At 43.7% G+C, this 22,842-nt stretch overlaps 1 protein-coding gene across 1 annotated transcript; it reads right to left on the reverse strand.

The window, feature by feature from the left end:
• Positions 1–18,906: 18,906 nt before the first annotated feature.
• LOC126994463 (DNA-directed RNA polymerase II subunit RPB1-like) lies at positions 18,907–20,328 on the reverse strand. Its single transcript, XM_050853775.1, has one exon. The coding sequence runs from the start codon at positions 20,326–20,328 to the stop codon at positions 18,907–18,909; it is 1,422 nt and encodes a 473-aa protein (XP_050709732.1).
• Positions 20,329–22,842: the final 2,514 nt, after the last annotated feature.

The following is a 22,842-nucleotide window of genomic DNA, read 5'->3' on the forward strand; positions in this document are numbered from 1 at the left end:
TTCTTTCTGCTTCATTTATAAAGAGAAGAAAAATATTAGTTATGTTTCGTTAATTTTACTTATAAACGAGAAATTTTATTCGTCTCGTGGTGGATACTGATGGTGTGTGTTTTTATTGTTATTCCTTGTTAAATATACACGAGGTTTTGTTTTATTCTGTTTGGTTTATACAGAAAAGAAATTCGAGTGTTTTTTTTTTCACTTTTAAGGAGAAACTCGTCTGTCTGGCGGGTGAATGTTGTTACTCTGTGTTGCTATTGTTATTCCTTTTTAGAAACACACGAGTTTGTTTTTCGGTTTGATTTATAAAGAAAAGAAATACTCGATTCTTTTTCTTTCCTTATAAGCGAGAAACGATCGTGTGCGGTGTATGTCGTTAGTCTGTATGATAGTTGTCCCTATTTAGATATACACGAGTCATTAATTTTTGCCTGTTTGATGTATAACTTAGAGAAATATCCAAGTTTTTTTTTAACTTTTTGTAGTATTATCGACCCCTTACATAACTATACGAATTTCTTTAGATTTTCGATTTTTAAAGATGAGAAATACTGGAGTTTTTTTTTTTCTTCCGTTTGGCAGATCTTTTGACTAATGTTTCTCCGTTGGCTTGGTTCCTTTCATTCATTTTCCGTGCGGCCGAGACTCAGACGGAAGGTAAGATATTATTATACAGTTGAGGAGAGGAGTAGAAAGGCGCGTGCGTGCGTGTGTGTTTTCTTAAGCTCCGCCTCGGTGAACATATTAATAAAACGAATTTGGAAACGAACGAAAGACTAACTCGCTTCTCTTTTCGTTTCGTTTCGTCTCGTCCAATCTTTAAAGAAACTGGGAAAAGAAGAAAACGGGGAAAAGAAAATTGAAAAAAAAACGTAAATAAAAAAAATGGAAAAGAAAAGAAAAAAACAGGGAAGTGAAAAAAACAGGGAAATAAAAAAAACACAGGAAAAAAAATGGGCAAGGGGATAAAAACAGGGAAATAAAAAAAAATAGGGAGAGGAGAAAAATCGGGGAAAAAACACGGAGAAAGAAACAGGGAAAAGAAAAAGACAGGAAAAAAAAAATTGGATAACAAACGGAAAAGAAAAACATGAAAAAACAAGGAAAGGAGAAAAAAACATGGAAAAGACATACACAGGGAAAAAAACAGGGAAAAGAAAAAAAACACGGAAAAACAGGGAAAGGAGAAAAAAACAGGGAAAAGAAAAAAAACACGGAAAAACAAGGAAAGGAGAAAAAAACAGGGAAAAGAAAAAAACACGGAAAAACAGGGAAAGAAGAAAAAAAACAGGGAAAAAAACACAGGGAAAAACAGGGAAAGGAGAAAAAAACAGGGAAAAGAAAAAAACACGGAAAAACAGGGAAAGGAGAAAAAAACAGGGAAAAGAAAAAAACACGGAAAAAAACAGGGAAAAGAAAAACACACGGAAAAACAGGGAAAGGAGAAAAAAACAGAGAAAAGAAAAAAAACACGGAAAAACAGAGAAAGGAGAAAGAAACAGGGAAAAGAAAAAAACACGGAAAAACAGAGCAAGGAGAAAAAAAACAGGGAAAAGAAAAAAACACGGAAAAAACAGGGAAAAGAAAAACACACTGAAAAACAAGGATAGGAGAAAAAAACAGGAAAATAGAAACACAGGGAAAAACAGGGAAAGGAGAAAGAAATAGGGAAAATAAAAAAACACGGAAAAACAGGGAAAGAAGAAAAAACAAGGAAAAGAAAAACACAGGGAAAAACAGGGAAAGGAGAAAAAAAACAGGGAAAAGAAAAAAACACGGAAAAACAGGGAAAGGAGAAAAAAACAGGGAAAAGAAAAAAACACGGAAAAAAAACAGGGAAAAGAAAAACACAGGGAAAAACAAGGATAGGAGAAAAAACAAGGAAAATAAAAACAAAAGAACAGGGAAAGGAAGGAGAAAAAAACAGGGAAAATATAAACACAAGGAAAAGAAAAAAAATCGGGGAAAATAAAACAAACAGGAAAAAGCAAAAAAAGGGAAAATAAAAAAAATGGAAAAAAAAAGGAAGAAAACCCACATTCGATTCTGATGACTCAAGGAATTTATTTTTTCTTCTCAGTTTGAAAATTTCTTAGACACGTGAAGTATTTTTTTAAGGTCGATTTTTTGTGTTATTTTTTTGTTACTGAAAGCAAGTCCAATTTTTCTTTTGTTATTGTTAAGCTTGTTAGTCGTGAAAGGTAGGTAATTTTTTTATTCTAATTCATTTACTTCGTCTTACCTTGACTTTTTTATCCTTTATATCTCATTCCTTTCGTAACTTCTTTTATACTTTCTTTGCTTCTTATCTTTTTTCTTTACAAATGTTTACACCTTTCCGTAAGTTCATCTAAGTTCTGTGCATCTTACCTTTCATTTCCTCTATTTTTCCATCCTTTCGCAATTTTCTTTGATAATTTCTTCGATTTTTTCGTTTTCTTTCTTTTTTTCCCACTTTTCGTAACCTGATCTAGTTGACTTGCTCCATCTAATCATTCATTTCTTTATTATCTTTTGACACACCATTCGTACCTTTTTTTCTCCTAATTTCTTTCGACATTATTAGTTTTTTGGGTCCTTTTTGCTTTCCTTTCTTGGGGTCCTTTTTGGGTACCTTTCGGGTCCTGGCTTTGGCGGTAGTGGGTCTGTTATTAATTTGATGATGGTGATGATGATGATGAAGAAGAGAAGGAGGTGGAGGAAGAGGAAGAGGAGGAAGAGGATGAGGAAGAGGAAGAATACGAATAGGAGGAAGATTAAGAGGAAGAGGAAGAAGAAGAGAAAGAAAATGAGAGAAAATAAGAGAAAGAATAAGAATAAGAAAAAAAGGAAGAAAAGGAAGAAGAATAGAAAGAAGAAAAGAAAGAAGAAGAGAAAGAAGAAGATAAAGAAAAATAGAAAGAAAAAGAGAAAGAAGAAAAAGAAGAAAATAAATGAGAAGAGAAAGGAGAATAGGAAGAAGAAGAGAAAGAAGAAGAGAAAGGAAAAGAAAAAGGAGAAGAGGAAGAAGAAGATAAAGAAGAAGAGAAAGAAGAAGAGATAGAAGAAGAGAAAGGAGAAGAGGAAGAAGAAGAGAAAGAAGAAGAGGAAGAAGAAGAGAGGAAGAAGAAGATAAAGGAGAAGAGTAAGTAGAAGACGAAGAAGAAGAGAAAGAAGAAGAGAAAGGAGAAGAGAAAGAAGAAGAGAAAGGAGAAGAGAAAGGAGAAGAGGAAGGAGAAGACGAAGAAGAAGAGAAAGAAGAGAAAGAAGAAGAGAAAGGAGAAGAGGAAGGAGAAGACGAAGAAGAAGAGAAAGAAGAAGAGAAAGGAGAAGAGAAAGGAGAAGAGGAAGGAGAAGAGGAAGGAGAAGAGATAGAAAAAGAAAAAGAAGAAGAGAAAGAAGAAGAGGAAGGAGAAGACGAAGAAGAGAAAGAAGAGAAAGAAGAAGAGAAAGGAGAAGAGGAAGGGGAAGACGAAGAAGAAGAGAAAGAAGAGAAAGAAGAATATAAAGAAGAGAAAGAAGAGAAAGAAGAAGAGAAAGGAGAAGAGAAAAAAGAAAAAAAAGAAGAGAAGGAAGAAAAAAAAATGGAAAGGAGAGGAAAAAGAAGTGAAAAAAATAAGTGAAAAAGATGAGAAAAAAGAAGAGAAAAAAGAAGAGAAAAAAGAAGAGAAAGAAGAGAAAAAAAGAAGAGAAAAAAAAACAGAAGAAGAGAAAGAAGCAGAGAGAGAAGAAGGGAAAGAAGAAGAGAAGAAATAAGAGAAAAAGAGAAAAAGAAGAAAGAAGAGAAAAAAAGTAGAGGAGGAGGAATAATAAGAAAAAGAATAAGAGGAAGAAGAGGAGGATGGTGGTGGTGATGGTGGTGGTGGTTGTGGTGATGATTTTGGTGGTGGTGATGAGGCTTAATTAGGAACGGCATTCCACCACCACCACCACCACCACAATAATTCTCGCCAGGTAATTAGGAGGTGAATTGTGGCTGAATCAAAAGACAGGTGTGCTAATTAACGTCTAAATATACCTGCCTTATCTTGCCTTATGATTACTTTCTCTCTCTCTCTCACTTTCTCTCACTTTCACTTTCTCTTCCTTTATTCTTTTTTCTGTCACTCAGTTTTTCATTTTCTCTTTTTTTTTCTTCCTTTCACGATCCTTTTCTTTTTCTCTGTTTTCTTATCTCTTTCATTTTTTTTCTTCTTTCGTGTTTTCTTTCTTTCTCTTTTTCTCTAATTTTTGCTTTCTCTTTATTTTTCCATCACTTTCATTTTCTCTCATTTTCTCCTTTCTTCTTTTCTTTCTCTTTCTTTTTTATTCATCCCTTTCATTTTCACTTCTATTTTTGTTTTGTTTTGTTTTTTGGTGTTTTTTTCATTCTCTTTATTTTAGATCACTTTCATTTTTACTTTTCACTTTCTTTTTTTCTATTTCTCTCTCTCTCTCTCTCTCTCTCTCTCTCTCTCTCTTCGTTGGTCGAGTTTTAATCCTCATAGGGACAGGAAAATATGTTGATGGTAAATAAGGAGGAGGAGGAGGAGGATAAGGAGGAGGAGGAGGAGGAAGAGGAAGAGGAGGAGGAGGAGGAGGAGGAGGGTCTTAATGTATATGACTTTTCCTTTTCCTTTTTCTCCTTTTTTTCTTTTTGTTTGAAGTGTTGCAATTTTTGATTCGTATTTTTTTTCCATATTTTTCTTGTGTATTGCTGAGTCCTTGTTCTTCTCTTCCTCGTTTTCTACCTTCTCCTCCTCTTCCTCTTCTGCCTGTTTTTTTTTTCTCGTTTTGCAACACCTCTCATTTCTCTTCTTATTCCTCGTCCACTTATACTTTCTTCTATTTTTCATTCTCCTTCTCCTCCTCGTCCTTCTCCTCCTCATTATCTTCCAACTCCTCCGTCCACACCTCTAGTTCCTCTTTTTTCTCCTATTCCACTTCTTTCTTCTCCATCGCTTCTTCTTCCTTCTTCTTCTCCTTCATTTATTCATCATCTTTGTTCTCGTAACACTATTTTAATCCCTCTTCGTCTTCCATCACCTCTTCCTCCTCCTCCTCCTCCTCCTCCTCCTCATCTCCCTTCTCATTACGCGGCTAGACTTGGAAGACTTCTTAGTGAGCAGGTGTCACTTTTCAGAGCATAAAAAACAGCGAGCCCCGACAGAGAACGTCACGTAAACAATCAAAGGACCACCAGCCAATCCCACCTTGACCATATAAGCGCGTGTTATGTAAACGCCCGCAGCATTCGAAATAAATTCACAGACCTGGAGGAACTTGCTGCAACGGAAAACTTCCACATTATCGCCGTCGCGGAGTCATGGTTAAATACAAATAACAGAAATTCTATTGCGGAATTTAGCTTACCCGGCTATTCAATTTTTTTTGCGACAGAGAAAACAGAGTTGGTGGTGGCGTCGTCTTATATATTCGTGCTGGTTTAAATCCACGTGTTATCAAAGTCGAAAGAATAAATAATATAGACACCGTTTTCGTAGAAATTAAAAACCGTTCAAGTAAATTAGTTATTGGCATTGTTTATAGACCTCCAAACCAAGCAATGCAAATAGACAGAAAACTGTTCGAACAAATTTCTAACATGCAATCAATTTGAAGCTGTAATTATGGGAGACTTTAACTTACCATTTAAGAGTTGGGGAGACACATTAAATATACACTCGGGTCACGATCTATACAGTAACTTATTAGAAAGTGCGCTTTATCAGCATGTGCATAAACCAACTCGCGAAAATAACATCCTCGATCTAGTTCTCACAACTAAAGAAAGCCTAGTTAAGGATCTCAATGTTGGTACAGAATTCAGCGACAGCGATCATCGAATGATTTCGTTTAAGATAAAAATCAAAGAGAACATGAAAACGAGTGAAGAAAGAATACCTGATTACCGACGTGCGGATTTTGACAAACTAAGAAATTTAGTAGCGAATGCAGACTGGAGCGAAATTTCTGCAGCCTCAGATATAAATAAAGCTTGGGAAACATTCACATAAACTTTAAGTAGAGCCGTGAATTTATGCGTACCATTCCGTAAAAGACGACCAGCAGCCAACTGGAAGCCTAAGTGGCGGAACAATCAACCCAAACGCCAAATTGAGAATTAAAATCGAGCGCGTCGCAAATACTTGATTACAAATAATGAAACAGACAAAACTGAATTCCAAAGATTACGCCGAGAAACAAAAAGAATCATACGTCTCAATAAAAGAAACCTAGAGCTTCATATTGCAAGCGCAAGAAAAACAAATCCTAAAGAATTTTTTGCTTACGTAGAAACAAAAAGGTTCTCACCCCCAGTATTGGCCCAATAGCAACTGTAAATGGCGAATCCACGAATGATGATAAAGAAATCGCTAACATATTGAATGATTTTTTTGCCTCCGTTTTTACAGAAGATATCTTATCCGAAAGGCAACCGGAAGCCCCAAGATATATTGATGACACATCCTTGAGTATTATTAGCGACATTGTAGAAAGTGATTTAGTACAAAATATCGATAATATTAAAGTAAAAAAAAAGCCCGGCCCAGATAAAATATCCCCGCGTATTCTTTAAGAGGCAAAACATCAGATCAGCAAGCCCCTCTTGAACATATTCTCAAAGTCACTAAACACAGGAAAAGTACCACTAGAATGGAAACTCGCTAACGTAACTCCTATCTTTAAAAAAGGCGACAAGTCCCAACCAGGTAATTATCGACCGATCAGTCTAACGTAAATCGTGTGCAAAATTTTAGAGACAATCATTCGCGAAAAAATAGATTTTTTTTTTTTTTTAAGATAACAGACTAATTAAGGATTCGCAAATGGTTTTCGAAACAAACGTTCCTGTTTGACTTACCTTCTCGATTTCTTCAACTACATCTTTCATGTGTACGATGAAAGTCAATCAGTAGACATTGTATATTTGGACTTTCAGAAAACATTTGACAAAGTCCCTCACAACCGTCTCCTTAGTAAATTGCAAACTCACGGTATAACCGGTAATATTCATAAGTGGCTCAGAGACTGGCTTACCGACCGTAAACAGAGAGTTGTTATGAATGGTATAGCTACTTTTACGCCTGTTTCAAAGCCGCTGGTGTGTGCGTTACCTAATCTACAGAGAGACTGTAAAAGAGGTTGAAGTGAATTCGTTCCATATTCCTAAACGTCTCGGCTCAGATTAGGACTATTTCCCAAGCCCACAGAGAAGATTAACTGGGTTTTCACGGGGGTGTCCCGTTGAGGGTGCAGAGGTCGTGTATGACAGTCACCGGGATCACGAAACAGTCCGTGAAAAACCCTGAAACTTCTACGAGAGGCTTTTAAACAGGCGAACCGAGGCGCCGACGGGTTAAGGATACGTGCCGTGCAGCCTTACTGACCCTTCCCTGCAGCACTGTGTGTGTGTCTGTTTACAGCTGACGGTGTGTGTGTGTGTGTGTGTGTGTGTGTGTGTGTGTGTGTGTGTGTGTGTCATTGTGTGCTCTAATCTCTATGCCTACCCATTTCCCTGCAGTGTAGATATAATTACACATTTCGGAGAGTAGAAACCAGTTCGGACTCCCAACGCTTTACAGCTGTTTTCACATATTCGGTTCCGTATTCAACTGTTCCAATGACTGCCCCGAGGTGTCTTTCGCCAGTCACTGACAGTTTCACGTTACTGCTTTGGAATGCTGTTTTGGCCCGATCGTATGCCTCTGGTTTTACAATCACCACAGACTTAGTGGCGTTGGGACGGTAACCTATTTTAGGGCCGTGTTCATTGACGAGGTCCCACCATTTCCTGAGGTCTGCAGACTTTCCTACCCCTGTGAGGTCATCCGCATACGCCACCTGTTTGACGTTGGTGTTTTCATGGCGGATGATGTCCTGCAGCTTCGTCATTCCCAGGGCAAACATTGCCATGGCCACTGGGTCGCCCTGGGTGGTGCCCTCTGAGGATTACTACTACTACTACTACTACTACTACTACTATTACTACTAATATTACTACTATTATTACTACTACTACTTCTACTACTACTACTACTACTACTACTACTACTACTACTACTACTACTACTATTACAATTACTACTACTACTACTACTACTACTACTACTACTACTACTACTACTACTTTTTTTTTACGGGCCTCCATCTATTAGAGTTGCGTTGTGAGCGGTATATTTTCTCGTATCCTTTCACAAAGCAATTCATTGGCCCCACCCCGCCAATGACTGTGGCCGACAACCATCTTTATTTAATATTACAAACTTTACTAAACATTTTATTTTTAAGGTAACAGAGCTTGTGGTTGATACGACTATCAACCACCGTCGCCTCAAAGTCCAGGTCAGCAATGCGGGTGGTTTTGGGTGCAGGTGACCTGGTTCCTCTCAGGCAGACCAAGGCTGACCTCAGGAGGGAGAAGGACAGCCTGCATCTCATCCAGGCGACCACACTGCTTCTTGGCTGTTGTTTCTTATCCGCCAGTGTTTCGGCGAGTCTTGCGTAGAAGCTCTGCGCCCTTGGTACCATCCCTCCTGCCGTCGTGAATACTACCGGGGTGAAGGAGCCCTGGTCCACATTCTGTATTCTTTCTTCATATGCTCTGTTCTTCTCTTGTTCGTTTCTTCTGTGGGCTGCATCAATTGTCAGGTCTCTGTGGCAACGGGCCATGGGATCAAAGATCCTTATGTCAAAATATGCCCTTTGTCCACGAGTCCAAAACCCTCTGGCGCTAACATCCACTCGTGCTTCGTTCGAAACATTAGCGGTGCGTCTGGCGAGGTGTTCGCCTTGCAGAGGGAGCAGCATGGGTTCCACAGTCACGTCGTGGCAGACTTCTTTCAGCATCTGAGCTGTTACGTCTCTTACTTCATCATGTCTCATGCAGACGAAACCTCCTCTCTTGCATGTCATGGCATGATTTTGGTTGAAGGGTGAGCCACAGTTACACATGTTTGGGAGCCCATCCACTGGCCAGCCATACCTACTACTACTACTACTACTACTACTACTGCTACTACTACTACTACTACTACTACTACTACTACTAATAATAATAATAATAATAATAATAATAATAATAATAATATTACTACTAATATTACTACTACTACTTCTACTACTACTACTACTACTACTACTACTACTACTACTACTACTACTACTACTACTACTACTACTACTACTACTACTACTACTACTACTACTACTACTACTACTACTACTACTACTACTACTACTGACATAAATGATACCTCCACCCATGTTTATTTTCCCGACACATAATCATGGAGGGCTCCATAGCTTGGAGGTCATTAGCCCCAACTCTGTTCGCTAATGACTGTGGCATCCAACCATATCACTAATACTACCTGACACTAAATCACCTATCATCTATTACGTCTAGATCCCCCTTTCCTTCCCTACTCAAGTCACTCCCGACCCACCCTAATGTCACTCTCCACCACTGTGGCTTCATAGTCCATATTGGAGATGGTGGTGGCTTTTGGGCCAGAGTGTCTGGTGCCCCTGAGACATAGGATGGCCGACCTGAGCAGGGAGAACGAGAGGCGACACCTCATCCAGGCGACAACGTGGCTCCTTGGCTGTTGCTTCTTTTCTGAGATTAGTTCCGCGAGGCGTGTGTAGAAGCATTGGGCCCTGGGACCCATCCCGCCGGATGTGGTGAAGACGAGGGGGGTGAAGCTGCCCTGATCCACATGTTGGATTCTTTCACCGTATGCCCTTGTCTTCTCCTGCTCGTTCCTGTGGTGGGCGGCTTGCAGGGGCAGCTCACGGTGACAGGCAGCCATCGGGTCGAATATGCGGATGTCCATGAACGCCCGCTGTCCGCGCACCCAGAATCCGCGGGCACTTACATCAACCCGTGCCTCCTGTGAGGTATTGGCTGTCCTGTACCGAAGGTGTTCGCCGTCAAGGGGAAGTATTGCCGGGTCGGTAGTGACGTCTTGGCATACCTCCCCAAGCATGCTGGCTGTCAGATCCTTCACTTCATCGTGTCGAATACAGACGAAGCCTCCCTTTTTACATGTCATGGTGTGGGTGACATCATTTGGTGATCCACATGCACAGAGATCAGGCAGTCCCTCAATCGGCCAGCCATATCTCAGAGCAATGGCGTCGACAAATTCTTGTTTGTTGAGGCTGAAGCCCTTTGCTCTGATTGGTAATGACGTTAGCCAGTTAGAGGCGCCTGCCTCCTGTGCTGTGTGTATTTTTCTACCCATTTCTGTGGACAGGTGGTGTGTAAGACGGTCCAGCTCGTCTTTTTGGGCCTGTTGCCTTTCTTCTGAGATTTTCCTTAATATCTCTTATTTCTGTTTGGTCTATCTCGCCCTCTGCCTCCTGAGCGATGATCCTGTTGATGAGTGACCTGGTAAGGCTGATGGAGTTTTGGTTCTCCTTATCTGCCAGCTTCTCAGGGTTGGTGATCCCCATCCCACCCAGTCTTGGGGACAGTGCTAGCATATCCCTCTCTTCCTCCCCAAAGCATGATATTTCACCAGCGCCGGCAAGAATACATTCTTGACGGCATTTTCCAGTGGTTGGAGGAGGAGTTGTCTGATGCCGGGGATGGTGCGCATCAGGAACGTCCACCGATGTTGGATGCCGTGGGTGTACGCTGAATAGGCAGCGTGTGGCTCAGTCTTGGCAATGGCAGACAAAGCTTCTATTTCCTTCACCCATTCAGCTACTTTGTCTCCCACGTACTCCTTCTTATATACCTCTGTCCTGATCACTGCACCTAAGTGTCGTTGTCCGTCTTTTGTCACAATGACGCCACTTCCTCTAAAAGTTTCTGCGGCATGGTCATAATGTTCAGGTTTGACAATAAGGACAGACTTGGTGGCGTTAGGGATGTATCCTATCTCAGGGCCGGCGGTGTTCACAGTGTCCCACCACCCTTTTAAGTCTGAGATTTTACCAGCACCTGAGAGGTCATCCGCATAAGCCACCTGTTTCACCCGTGTTTCTGCGAACGCGATTTCATTTTGGAGGACTGATAGGCCCAGGGCGTACATAGCCATGGCTATTGGGTCACCTTGTGTTGTTCCCTCAGATGATTTTAACACTTTCACCTTTCCACTGTGGCTATTTATGTATAAGTCAGTCGGGTATGTATAGGTATTTTCGACATACATAGCTAAGCTATGGCACTTGGTTTTAATGTTATGTATCATAGTCTTTCTATTTATTGTGTTGAAGGCATTTTTGGCGTCAACAAGAAGCACTGCTTCGCACTCCACGTGGTCGAATATCTCCCGCATGGCATGGACTGCTGCTTCTCCTGCCTGCTGCCCCGCACAAACTTGGAGGTTCCCTGCTGCCATTCTCACATCTTCTTTGACGACAGCCATGATGCATTTGCCTACGATGCGCCGCAGGACTTCTCCGACTCCTATAGGCCTGCATCCCGGCCTCTTGTCCAGGGGAATGAGGCGGCATGCCGTCAGGGCGTCCACATAGTGGCAGCTGGAGGAGGCGAGTTTTCTTGCCAGTGCTGCAATGGTGTTGCGCAAGTCGCCAGCTGCATTGCCAAAGTTGGCGCTGCTCAGCAAGCTTCGCCATCCCCGTGCATCAAGTCCTGAGGGCCCCGCGCTGCCACGAGTCTGGAGGGCCTTCTTCCACACCATCTCTCCTGTTATCCTTTCGTATATAACTGGATTCGGTGGTTGGTGACATCCTGCCAGTCTCAGTCCCTTCAGGTCACTCGGTGGAGGATGTTTTTCCTTGAGTTGACTGATCGTGTCCCTGGTGAGTGGAAGCACACCCCGTGTGGAATTTTCTGACAAGGCTCGTGTTGCAGACGCAACGTTGCCTTGTCGCATTTTGTCTGCAAACTTCCGGGCCCTGTCTTCTGTGGAGGTGTTGTTTTGTTGGGGTCCGGGGAGCCTCTCCTGTATGGCTCTGGCTTCTCCAAGGAGGGCATCTAACTCGTTAGTTTGCCACAAGGCAACTCGTCTTCTTAATGCCTCGATATTTTCGGCTTGTTTGGTCTTTGGGTGTGCTTTTTGGAGGAAGAGATGGGGGAGAGTGAATATAATTTTCAAGGATAGGGGCGCCAGTGGTGTGTTCTGGATGTAGTTATTTAACAGGGTGACAATTTCTTTGATGATAAATGTCGTGGCTCCACATCTGGGTGGTTCAAAAAGATTTCTTGCAGACCACCCAACAACTTCAAGGTATGTGTCATCCACCCACCTCGTTGCTTCCCCCTCCGCTAGCCCCTTCCAAGCAAAGCTTCCCCCGACCTCCGCCGCGCCCTGTCCAGTCGAAGAGGAAGAGTGATGAGGGGGTGGTGGTAGTGGTGTTGGTAGTGGCAACATTGGAGGTGCCAATGGAAGGGGTGGTACCGGTTGAGGGGGATATAGAGGTGGCGGTTGTGCAGCAGCTCCCTCCGACACCCCCTCCCCCCGCTCACTCCTTCCCCGGCGGCCCTCATTGTCCCCGCGGTGTCGCGCTTCATCGTTATCCTCCCTGCTCTGATCCCTGCCCAGGGGATTTTGGCACCTGTCGCTCTTTTTACAGTTCGTACAGCGTCTTTTCTCCTTTCTACTACTACTACTACTACTACTACTACTATTACAATTACTACTACTACTACTACTACTACTACTACTACTACTACTACTACTATCACTACTAATATTACTACTAATATTACTACTACTACTTCTACTACTACTACTAATAATAATAATAACAATACTTTTTTTTTCACAACAAAGGAAGCAGCTCATGGGCACATAAAAAGAAACAATAAAAAAAAAAATAAAGCCCGCAAGTCGCTGCTCCTAAAAAAGAATCAAAAGAGGTGGCCGAAAGCGAGGTCAATTTCGGGAGGAGAGGTGTCCTGATACCCTTCTCTTGAAAGAGTTCAAGTCGTAGGCAGGAGGAAATGCAGATGAAGGAAGATTGTTCCAGAGTTTACCAGCGTGAGGGATGAAAGAGTAAAGATGCTGGTTAACTCTTGCATAAGGGGTTTGGACAGTATAGGGATGAGCATGAGTAGAAAGTCGTGTGCAGCGGGGCCGCGGGAGGGGGGGGAGGCATGCAGTTAGCAAGTTCAGTAGAGCAGTCAGCGTGGAAATATCGATAGAAGATAGAAAGAGAGGCAACATCGCGACGGAATTTAAGAGGTAGAAGACTATCAGTAGAAGGAGGAGAGCTAACGAGATGAAGAGCTTTAGACTCCACTCTGTCCAGAAGAGCTGTGTGAGTGGAGCCCCCCCACACGTGAGATGCATACTCCATACGAGGGCGGACAAGGCCCCTGTATATGGATAGCAACTGCGCGGGGGAGAAGAACTGGCGGAGACGATACAGAACGCCCAACCTCGAGGAAGCTGATTTAGCGAGAGAGATGTGAAGTTTCCAGTTGAGATTTTGAGTAAAGGATAGACCGAGGATGTTTAGTGTTGAAGATGGTGATAGCTGAGTGTTGTCGAAGAATAGAGGATAGGTGTTTGGAAGATTGTGTCGAGTTGATAGGTGGAAAAATTGAGTTTTTGAGACATTGAAGGACACAAGGTTCCTTCTGCCTCAATCGGAAATGATAGCAACTACTACTACTTCTACTACTACTACTACTACTACTACTACTACTACTACTACTACTACTACTACTACTACTACTACTACTACTACTACTACTACTACTACTACTACTACTATTACTACTATTACTACTACTATTACTACTACTTCTTCAACTTTTTCTACTACTACTACTACTACTACTACTAGTAATAATAATAATAATAATAATAATAATAATAATAATAATAATAATAATAATAATAATAATAATAATAATAATAATAATAATAATAATAATAATATGACTACTACTATTACTACTACTACTTTTTTTTTATTTACGGGCCTCCATCTATTAGAGTTGCGTTGTGAGCGGTACATTCTCTCATATCCTTTCACAAAGCAATTCATTGGCCTCACCCCGCCAATGACTGTGGCCGACAACCATCTTTATTTAATATTACAAACTTTACTAAACATTTTATTTTTAAGGTAACAGAGCTTGTGGTTGATACGACTATCAACCACCGTCGCCTCAAAGTCCAGGTCAGCAATGCGGGTGGTTTTGGGTGCAGGTGACCTGGTTCCTCTCAGGCAGACCAAGGCTGACCTCAGGAGGGAGAAGGACAGCCTGCATCTCATCCAGGCGACCACACTGCTTCTTGGCTGTTGTTTCTTATCCGCCAGTGTTTCGGCGAGTCTTGCGTAGAAGCTCTGCGCCCTTGGTCCCATCCCTCCTGCCGTCGTGAATACTACCGGGGTGAAGGAGCCCTGGTCCACATTCTGTATTCTTTCTTCATATGCTCTGTTCTTCTCTTGTTCGTTTCTTCTGTGGGCTGCATCAAGGGTCAGGTCTCTGTGGCAATGGGCCATGGGATCAAAGATCCTTATGTCAAAATATGCCCTTTGTCCACGAGTCCAAAACCCTCTGGCGCTAACATCCACTCGTGCTTCGTTCGAAACATTAGCGGTGCGTCTGGCGAGGTGTTCGCCTTGCAGAGGGAGCAGCATGGGTTCCACAGTCACGTCGTGGCAGACTTCTTTCAGCATCTGAGCTGTTACGTCTCTTACTTCATCATGTCTCATGCAGACGAAACCTCCTCTCTTGCATGTCATGGCATGATTTTGGTTGAAGGGTGAGCCACAGTTACACATGTTTGGGAGCCCATCCACTGGCCAGCCATACATGAGGGCAAGGGCATCAGTAAATTCTTTTTTGTTTAAGTTGAAGCCTTTTGCCCTGATAGGTAGTGTGGTTAGCCAGTTTGAAGCGCCCACTTCCTGTGCAATATCTGTCCTCCTCCTTGTGTCTTCTGGGAGTTCTCTCATTAGGTCACTCAGAGTGTCTCTCTGTTTTCCTTCTCTGTTTATGGAGATTTCATTCCTTAGTGACCTAATATCTTGAGGGTTGTCTTCTCCCCTTTCATTTTGATTGGTAATATATCCGGTCAAGGAGGCTGTGATTCGGATTGAGTTCCCGAATTCAGACTCAGCCAGATTTTGCGGGTTGGTGATGCCGAGCCCACCCATTCTTGGCGGCAACTCCAGCAATCTTCTCTTCTGGTCACTGGGACATCTCCCATTTGCTATCGCCGGTATGAAGGTGTTTCTGATAGCATCTTCCAGAGGTTCTAGTAACGGAGCAACATCAGGAACTGTCCTCATGAGGTAGTTCCATTTATGCTTGACACCGTACGTAAATGCTGCGTAGGCTGCCTGCGGTTCTGTTTTGGCGATCTCGCTCAGTCTCTGCAGTTCGGACTCCCAGCGCTTTACAGCTGTTTTCACATATTCGGTTCTGTATTCAGCTGTTCCAATGGCTGCCCCGAGGTGTCTTTCTCCAGTCACTGACAGTTTCACGTTACTGCCCTGGAATGCTGTTTTGGCCCGATCGTATGCCTCTGGTTTTACAATCACCACAGACTTCGTGGCGTTGGGATGGTACCCTATTTTAGGGCCATGTTCATTGACGAGGTCCCACCATTTCCTGAGGTCTGCAGACTTTCCTACCCCGGTGAGGTCATCCGCATACGCCACCTGTTTGACGTTGGTGTTTTCATGGCGGATGATGTCCTGCAGCTTCATCATTCCCAGGGCAAACATTGCCATGGCCACTGGTCCCCCTGGGTGGTGCCCTCTGAGGATTGTATGGCCACCGGGTCTCCAAGTCGTTGGTCATTATGACTGCTGATGAACAGTCTGGCAGGTTCCTTGTATGTATTTTCAATATATTGGGCGAATATAGGGCACTTGATTTTGATGTTGTGCAGTGCTGTTTCCCTATTGATGTTGTTGAACGCATTTGCAGCGTCCACCATCAGCACCGCCTCGCATTCTGGGTCTTCGAACATTCTCCTGACAGCGTGAATGGCAGCTTCACACTCAGCCTGCTGACCCGCACACACTTGGAGGTTTCCCACCGCCTTCCTCACGTCGTCCTTCACCACCTCCATGACAGCCTTGCCTATGATCCTCCTGAGCACCTCCCCTATCCCGATGGGGCGACAGCCTGGTTTTTTATCCAGCGGGATGAGCCGGCAGGCCATCAAAGGCTCGAGGTGTTGGCTATTCTCTGACGCCAATTTTCTTGCTAGGGCGGCTATTGTGTCGCGAAGATCCACGGCTGGATTCCCAAAGATGTTCTTACTGAGGAGGTGTTTCCACCCCTTGGCATCCAAGCCTGATGGTCCAGCCGTTCCCTGCGTGTGAAGGGCGTGCTTCCAGATCACGTCACCGCTAATATGGTCGAAGACAACTCGATGCGGTGGGGTGTAGTCTCCAAGGAACTTCATTTCTGGGTGTGCAGGTCTAGCATCTGGATGCTTGTACTTGAGGATCTGGCGTGTCTCTTCCGTCATGGGAAGGACTCCCGCTGCCTCATCTTCTATTGACAGTGATCTAGTTGCCATGGCCACTTTGCCTTGTCTCATCTTGTCAGCAAAGTTTCTAGCCCTGTCGTTAATGTCCTTCTTGCGACTGTTACGTCTGCCTAGTCTCTCCTGCAGTGTTTTAGCCTCGTCAAGTAGCTTCCGGACGTCCCCTTTCCTCCACAGCTCCATTCTTCTTTGTACCGCCTTCACGTCCTCAGATTGTTTCGACTTTTTGTGAGTCCGTTGGCATATGAGGTGCGGTAGTATGGCCAGAATCTTTAAAGCGTAGGGGGCGATTTGCGTGGAGTTGTACGCTCTAATGAGGTAGGTTTTCTCCTCTATCAAGGTTTTGGTGGCGTTACATCTCGGGGCCTCAAATACGTTATTGGAAGAAAACGTTACCACATGATTGTAAGCGTCTCGCACCCACTCCTCTGTCTCCTCGAGTGTCCACCTCTACCAGAAGCGGAGCTCGCGCGAGGCGTCCTCACCCTGGTCACCTTGCCCTTGTCTCTCGCCACCTGCACCCCCCTCCACTTGATCATCTCCAGCGCCTTCATTGGCCTGTCCACCCAGCACCACTTGTGGTTGCTCCCCATTTTCCACATCCTGCCGTTGATTGTTTGGGTTTCGACAATCTCCACCTCTCTTACAGTTTACACAGGGCTGGCCTCGTCTTACGCACGAGCATTGAACACAATTTTGATTTCGAGACGAACAAATGCAACATTGAGGGGGCTCCATTTCGGTGCCATTATGCATGCTAGTGTATCTTAGTTGCTATTTGTGGTAATGAATAGAGCAATAGTAGTAGACCCCAGTTTGACTCTTGTCTCCCCCCATATACCTACACACAGACATACACTTACATATGCTTACTCTGCCTTTACAGTAATACTAGAATGATTGTTTAATTTTCTACTACCATTGCTCCTCGCCAACACTTTACAATCTTACTAATGCACCTGACCCTACACATTTGAGTTGAGTAGTAGTAGTAGTAGTGATATCATTACCAGCAGTTCGCCGAGTCAGATACTCTGTGTTTTATGGCCCTCAGGCGGGGGTGGGAAGTTACTGGACAGCGGGGCGGGGTTAGCAGGGACCCGGGAAGTGAGGGGATGTGCGTGGGTAGCGTTAGGGGGGTGGGGGGGGGGGGTTAGAGGCTGTTTACTGTTTGCCCTCGGTCTTGAAAACTGACCCACCTCCGCCCATCCCGACACGCCTGCCAGAACTCACCACTCCCCTATAAATCACTGACATTTAATCTATTTGACATACTGAGAAAATATATTGGATGATGTACATGGAAAAACTATAACTTGCTCTCTCTTCTCTCTCCCTCTCTCTCTCCCCTCTCTACTCTCACTCCCCCTTCCCCTCCTCCTCTACCACTCTCTCCCCCTCTTCTCCACTCTCTTTCCCTCCTTTCCCCTCTCTCCCTCTTTCCCTCCCTCTTTCCCTCAGCTCTGCCTTCCAATTTTCCACCTTCCGGCCGTCCGCCACAGAGTCGAGCGTCGCTCACAAGCACCGAGGGGACGTGGGCTTTCTTCCGTAACCACTTGACCCAATATTTATCGTTACACCGATGTTTCTCACATTGCCGGCCAGCACACGGCCTCTCTCAAAAAGCAGTAATTCGTAATTAACACCTGCATCGTCAATGGCACCAGATTGCACTGTATTTCGTTACGTTCACTGCACGTTCACGCGTACTAAGGTATACATTCCAAGGCGGTATCGGCTATAGGACCTAACTTATGACACAAAACAAAGGAGCTAATCACAGCACGTCCTCTCCCTACGCTACTACTACTACTACTACTACTACTACTACTACTACTATTACTAATAATAATAATAATAATAATAATAATAATAATAATAATAATAATAATAATAATAATAATAATAATAATAATACTACTACTACTACTACTACTACTACTACTACTACTACTACTACTACTACTACTACTACTACTACTAATAATAATAATAATAATAATAATAATAATAATAATAATAATAATAATAATAATAATAATAATAATTAACAACAACGACAACAGCAAAAAAAAGAATAGGAATAATAGGAAAAGAGCAGGAACAAGAGGACTATGAGGAAAAAGAAGAGGAAAATGGAGAACGACAACTTACTATTTATAGGACCGCGCATCACCTGTTCACATGCTGGAAATAACCCGCCGCGTCAGCTCTGAAATAAAGAGACTCCTGCTTATCTGTGGCCCGAGCAGCTAATGTGGAGTACAGAGTAAGTACTAAGTTACCCCTTTATTAAGCTGTTTACCTGCGCTTTTGCAGCGTTGATACTGAAGCCACACCTAGAACAATATGGATGCTATATAATTGGCCAAGAGAAGGAAAACACCAAAGATCAAAGGAACGTATGTCGCCCCTTTGCTCGACCTATATGCTTCTATGTGCACATTCACCCACAACTTAATCTGTTATTTACTCATGAACAATTGTGTAAATAATTCTACTGCTTCGCTCACGCCATAACTACGATAGTTGCTTTTACAGTCGAAAGGCACACGTATGCACTGTACATGGGCGAGTCAGGGCTGTTTTCCTCCGTGAGTGTGTACATGGGAGAGTCAGGGCTGTTTTCCTCCGTGAGTGTGTACATGGGAGAGTCAGGGCTGTTTTCCTCCGTGAGTGTGTACATGGGAGAGTCAGGGCTGTTTTCCTCCGTGAGTGTGTACATGGGAGAGTCAGGGCTGTGGTCCTCCGTGAGTGTGTACATGGGAGAGTCAGGGCTGTTTTCCTCCGTGAGTGTGTACATGGGAGAGTCAGGGCTGTTTTCCTCCGTGAGTGTGTACATGGGAGAGTCAGGGCTGTTTTCCTCCGTGAGTGTGTACATGGGAGTCAGGGCTGTTTTCCTCCGTGAGTGTGTACATGGAGAGTCTGGGCTGTTTTCCTCCGTGAGTGTGTACATGGGAGAGTCAGGGCTGTTTTCCTCCGTGAGTGTGTACATGGGAGAGTCAGGGCTGTTTTCCTCCGTGAGTGTGTACATGGGAGAGTCAGGGCTGTTTTCCTCCGTGAGTGTGTACATGGGAGAGTCAGGGTTGTGATCCTCCGTGAGTGTGTACATGGGAGAGTCAGGGCTGTTTTCCTCCGTGAGTGTGTACATGGGAGAGTCAGGGCTGTTTTCCTCCGTGAGTGTGTACATGGGAGAGTCAGGGTTGTGATCCTCCGTGAGTGTGTACATGGGAGAGTCAGGGCTGTTTTCCTCCGTGAGTGTGTACATGGGAGAGTCAGGGTTGTGATCCTCCGTGAGTGTGTACATGGGAGAGTCAGGGCTGTTTTCCTCCGTGAGTGTGTACATGGGAGAGTCAGGGTTGTTTTCCTCCGTGAGTGTGTACATGGGAGAGTCAGGGCTGTGGTCCTCCGTGAGTGTGTACATGGGAGAGTCAGGGCTGTTTTCCTCCGTGAGTGTGTACATGGGAGAGTCAGGGCTGTTTTCCTCCGTGAGTGTGTACATGGGAGAGTCAGGGTTGTGATTCTCCGTGAGTGTGTACATGGGAGAGTCAGGGCTGTTTTCCTCCGTGAGTGTGTACATGGGAGAGTCAGGGCTGTTTTCCTCCGTGAGTGTGTACATGGGAGAGTCAGGGCTGTTTTCCTCCGTGAGTGTGTACATGGGAGAGTCAGGGTTGTGATCCTCCGTGAGTGTGTACATGGGAGAGTCAGGGTTGTGATCCTCCGTGAGTGTGTACATGGGAGAGTCAGGGCTGTGGTCCTCCGTGAGTGTGTACATGGGAGAGTCAGGGTTGTGATTCTCCGTGAGTGTGTACATGGGAGAGTCAGGGTTGTGATTCTCCGTGAGTGTGTACATGGGAGAGTCAGGGTTGTGATGCTCCGTGAGTGTGTACATGGGAGAGTCAGGGTTGTGATTCTCCGTGAGTGTGTACATGGGAGCGTCAGGGTTGTGGTCCTCCGCGTGTGAGTGTGTGTGGGCTCATAGGGGAGGGAAGGAGACCATTGCAATATTAGTTTTGATGGTATAAATGTATGTTGTCATGACCTAAAACCACTTTAATTCTGGAACTATAATGAGGCGCGGTGAAAAAAGGAATATGCGTCTTTAGAAAGGATGAAGGCGGCTTCACATAAGGAACTGTGGAGCCTTGCTAGTTCTGGTTAGCATTACCCGGCTGAAGTGCCCGATGGGATATATCCACAGGAAAGGAAGCGGGTGGAAGTAGACCTGTCTGAGTAGCGAAAGCAAATATAGGAGTAGACTGGGTACCTTCCGAAATGGGCGTAAGCCACTGACGGTCAGGTACATAGAGGATACTGCAGGTCTATCAAAGACCCTCCTGTGTCCTGACTCTTCCGTCATTAACACTAAGAAGTCGTTCAGAATGCTTTGTAAATACAAATTCTCTTACTTTCCACACTACATTACATACACGAGACACACATCATATCCTCAAAATTTACTTGATATCAATATGGAAAGAGTCGAAATTCTGGCCTTGGAGTCCCTATCTTGGGAAGGGAGCAGAAATATCCCGCCCATTGTGATGTTGATCATACTTGATAATACTTCCAACTTTTTTCTTCATCAACATTCCAACTTTTTTCTTCATCAACATTCCAACTTTTGTCTTCATCAACATAGTAATATTCGCTGTCCTAGATGTAATTTCCATTCAGTAAAACACCATCTCTCGTCCTCTAAACCTCACCTCTTCCTGAGCGAATCAAAGGTTTCTGAGACCACGGACAGCAATCTCTACTTTGTTCGCTCCAACTATATCGCGTCTACATTCTCAACGACTGCTCTCGTGCCCACAATCTTAGCTCTTCAGAATTCTTCACCATCTGGCTAAAACTTCATTGTCATGTCATTCTAGTACCAAATACGTATGCACTGTACTGTACTGTTTATCCTTCAATCAACTCTAACTGCTATGTAAAATTCTTTGACGATTTAAATTCCACAGTGGAGCACATCTTGACGCATTTTTTCTTCGATGAAATCTCCATATTATGAGATTTCAGTGTTCACCACCAGCTTTGGCTTTCATCCTCTGTCAAGCGTACATTTCTGCTCTCCACAATGATATAGAGCAGTTGGTTCAGCGCCCTACACGTATCCCCGACTGTTTTGGAGACGCGCCCAACATTCTAGACCTCTTCCTAACCTCTAATCCTTTAACTGATTCTATCCAACTGTTTCTTCCGTTGGGCTCCTCCGATCACAAGCTTATATTCATCCTGCCTTATTGCTCCGGTACAGCCTCTGTAGACCCACCGAGGATGGGGTGCTTTTGTCATTATGCTCTAGCTCGGTAGGATGACCTAAGGATGTACTATTCCAATTTCCCGTGGAATGATTACTGTTTCCAGGACAGAGAAAAAAGACCGCTAATCACTGCCCCTATAGTAAAAAAAAAAAAAGTTCAGAAGAGTGGCCAAAAGAGAGTTCGATTTCGGGAGGAGAGGTGTCTCGATATACTCTCCTCTTGAAAGTGTTCAAGTCGTAGGCAGGTGGAAATACCGACGAAGGAAGATTATTCTAGAGTTTACCAGTGAAAGTTATGATGTTTTTTAACTCATGCATAAGGGATTAGGACAGAATTGGAATGTGCTATAGTAGACAGAATTGGAATGTGCTATAGTAGAAAGTCGAGAGTAGCGGGACCTCAGAATGGGGGAGGCATGCAGTTGGAAAGTTCATAAGAGGAGTCAGAATCAAAATATCGATAGAAGATAGAAAGAGGCAACATGGTGGCGGGATTTATGAGGTAGAGCACTATCAGTAAGAGAAGTGTTGACGAGACTGAGGGCCATTGATTCTAACTCTGTCCAAGAGAGCTGTGTGGAGCTCCCCCCGACACATAAGATGCTTGCTCCTTACGAAAGCGGACAATGCCCCTGTATATGAAAAGCATCTGTTCTGGGGAAAAAGAACTGGCGGAGATGATACAAAACGCCAAACCTCTAGGAAGCTGACTTAGTGAGATAGGAGATCTGAGGTTTCCAGTTGAGATTTTGAGTTAAGGATAGACTGAGGGTATTTATTGTAGAAAGGTGACAGCTGAGTGTTATCGAAGAATAGGGGAAGTACGCATTCTACTTACTTTCTCAACCTCCTCTTGCCAATACGTCTTGGCTCAATCACACTTTTTCTCAAGCTATCAGAGCTAGAGAGGCAGCTCACAAAAGGTACCTAAGACTTTGTACTCCTGCTAACCACGTTCTTTATATTTCTGCCTGAAATCTCGCCAGATCTGTTCTTTGAGTCATCAAAAGTTTCTTCATCAATACAAAATGCAAACATCTTGTTTTCCCTAATTTTCCAGAGGTTTCTGGTATAAGGTCCGAAACACCTCCAAGTAGTTTTATTTTCTATCTACTACACCTCTCCTTAGTCCTGATGGCAAGCCTGTGTTCACGAATCTCTAAGGCTATTATTTTT

The sequence above is a fragment of the Eriocheir sinensis genome, unplaced genomic scaffold (genome assembly GCF_024679095.1).
Source record: "Eriocheir sinensis breed Jianghai 21 unplaced genomic scaffold, ASM2467909v1 Scaffold8, whole genome shotgun sequence".
Classification (NCBI taxonomy): Eukaryota; Metazoa; Arthropoda; class Malacostraca; order Decapoda; family Varunidae; genus Eriocheir; species Eriocheir sinensis.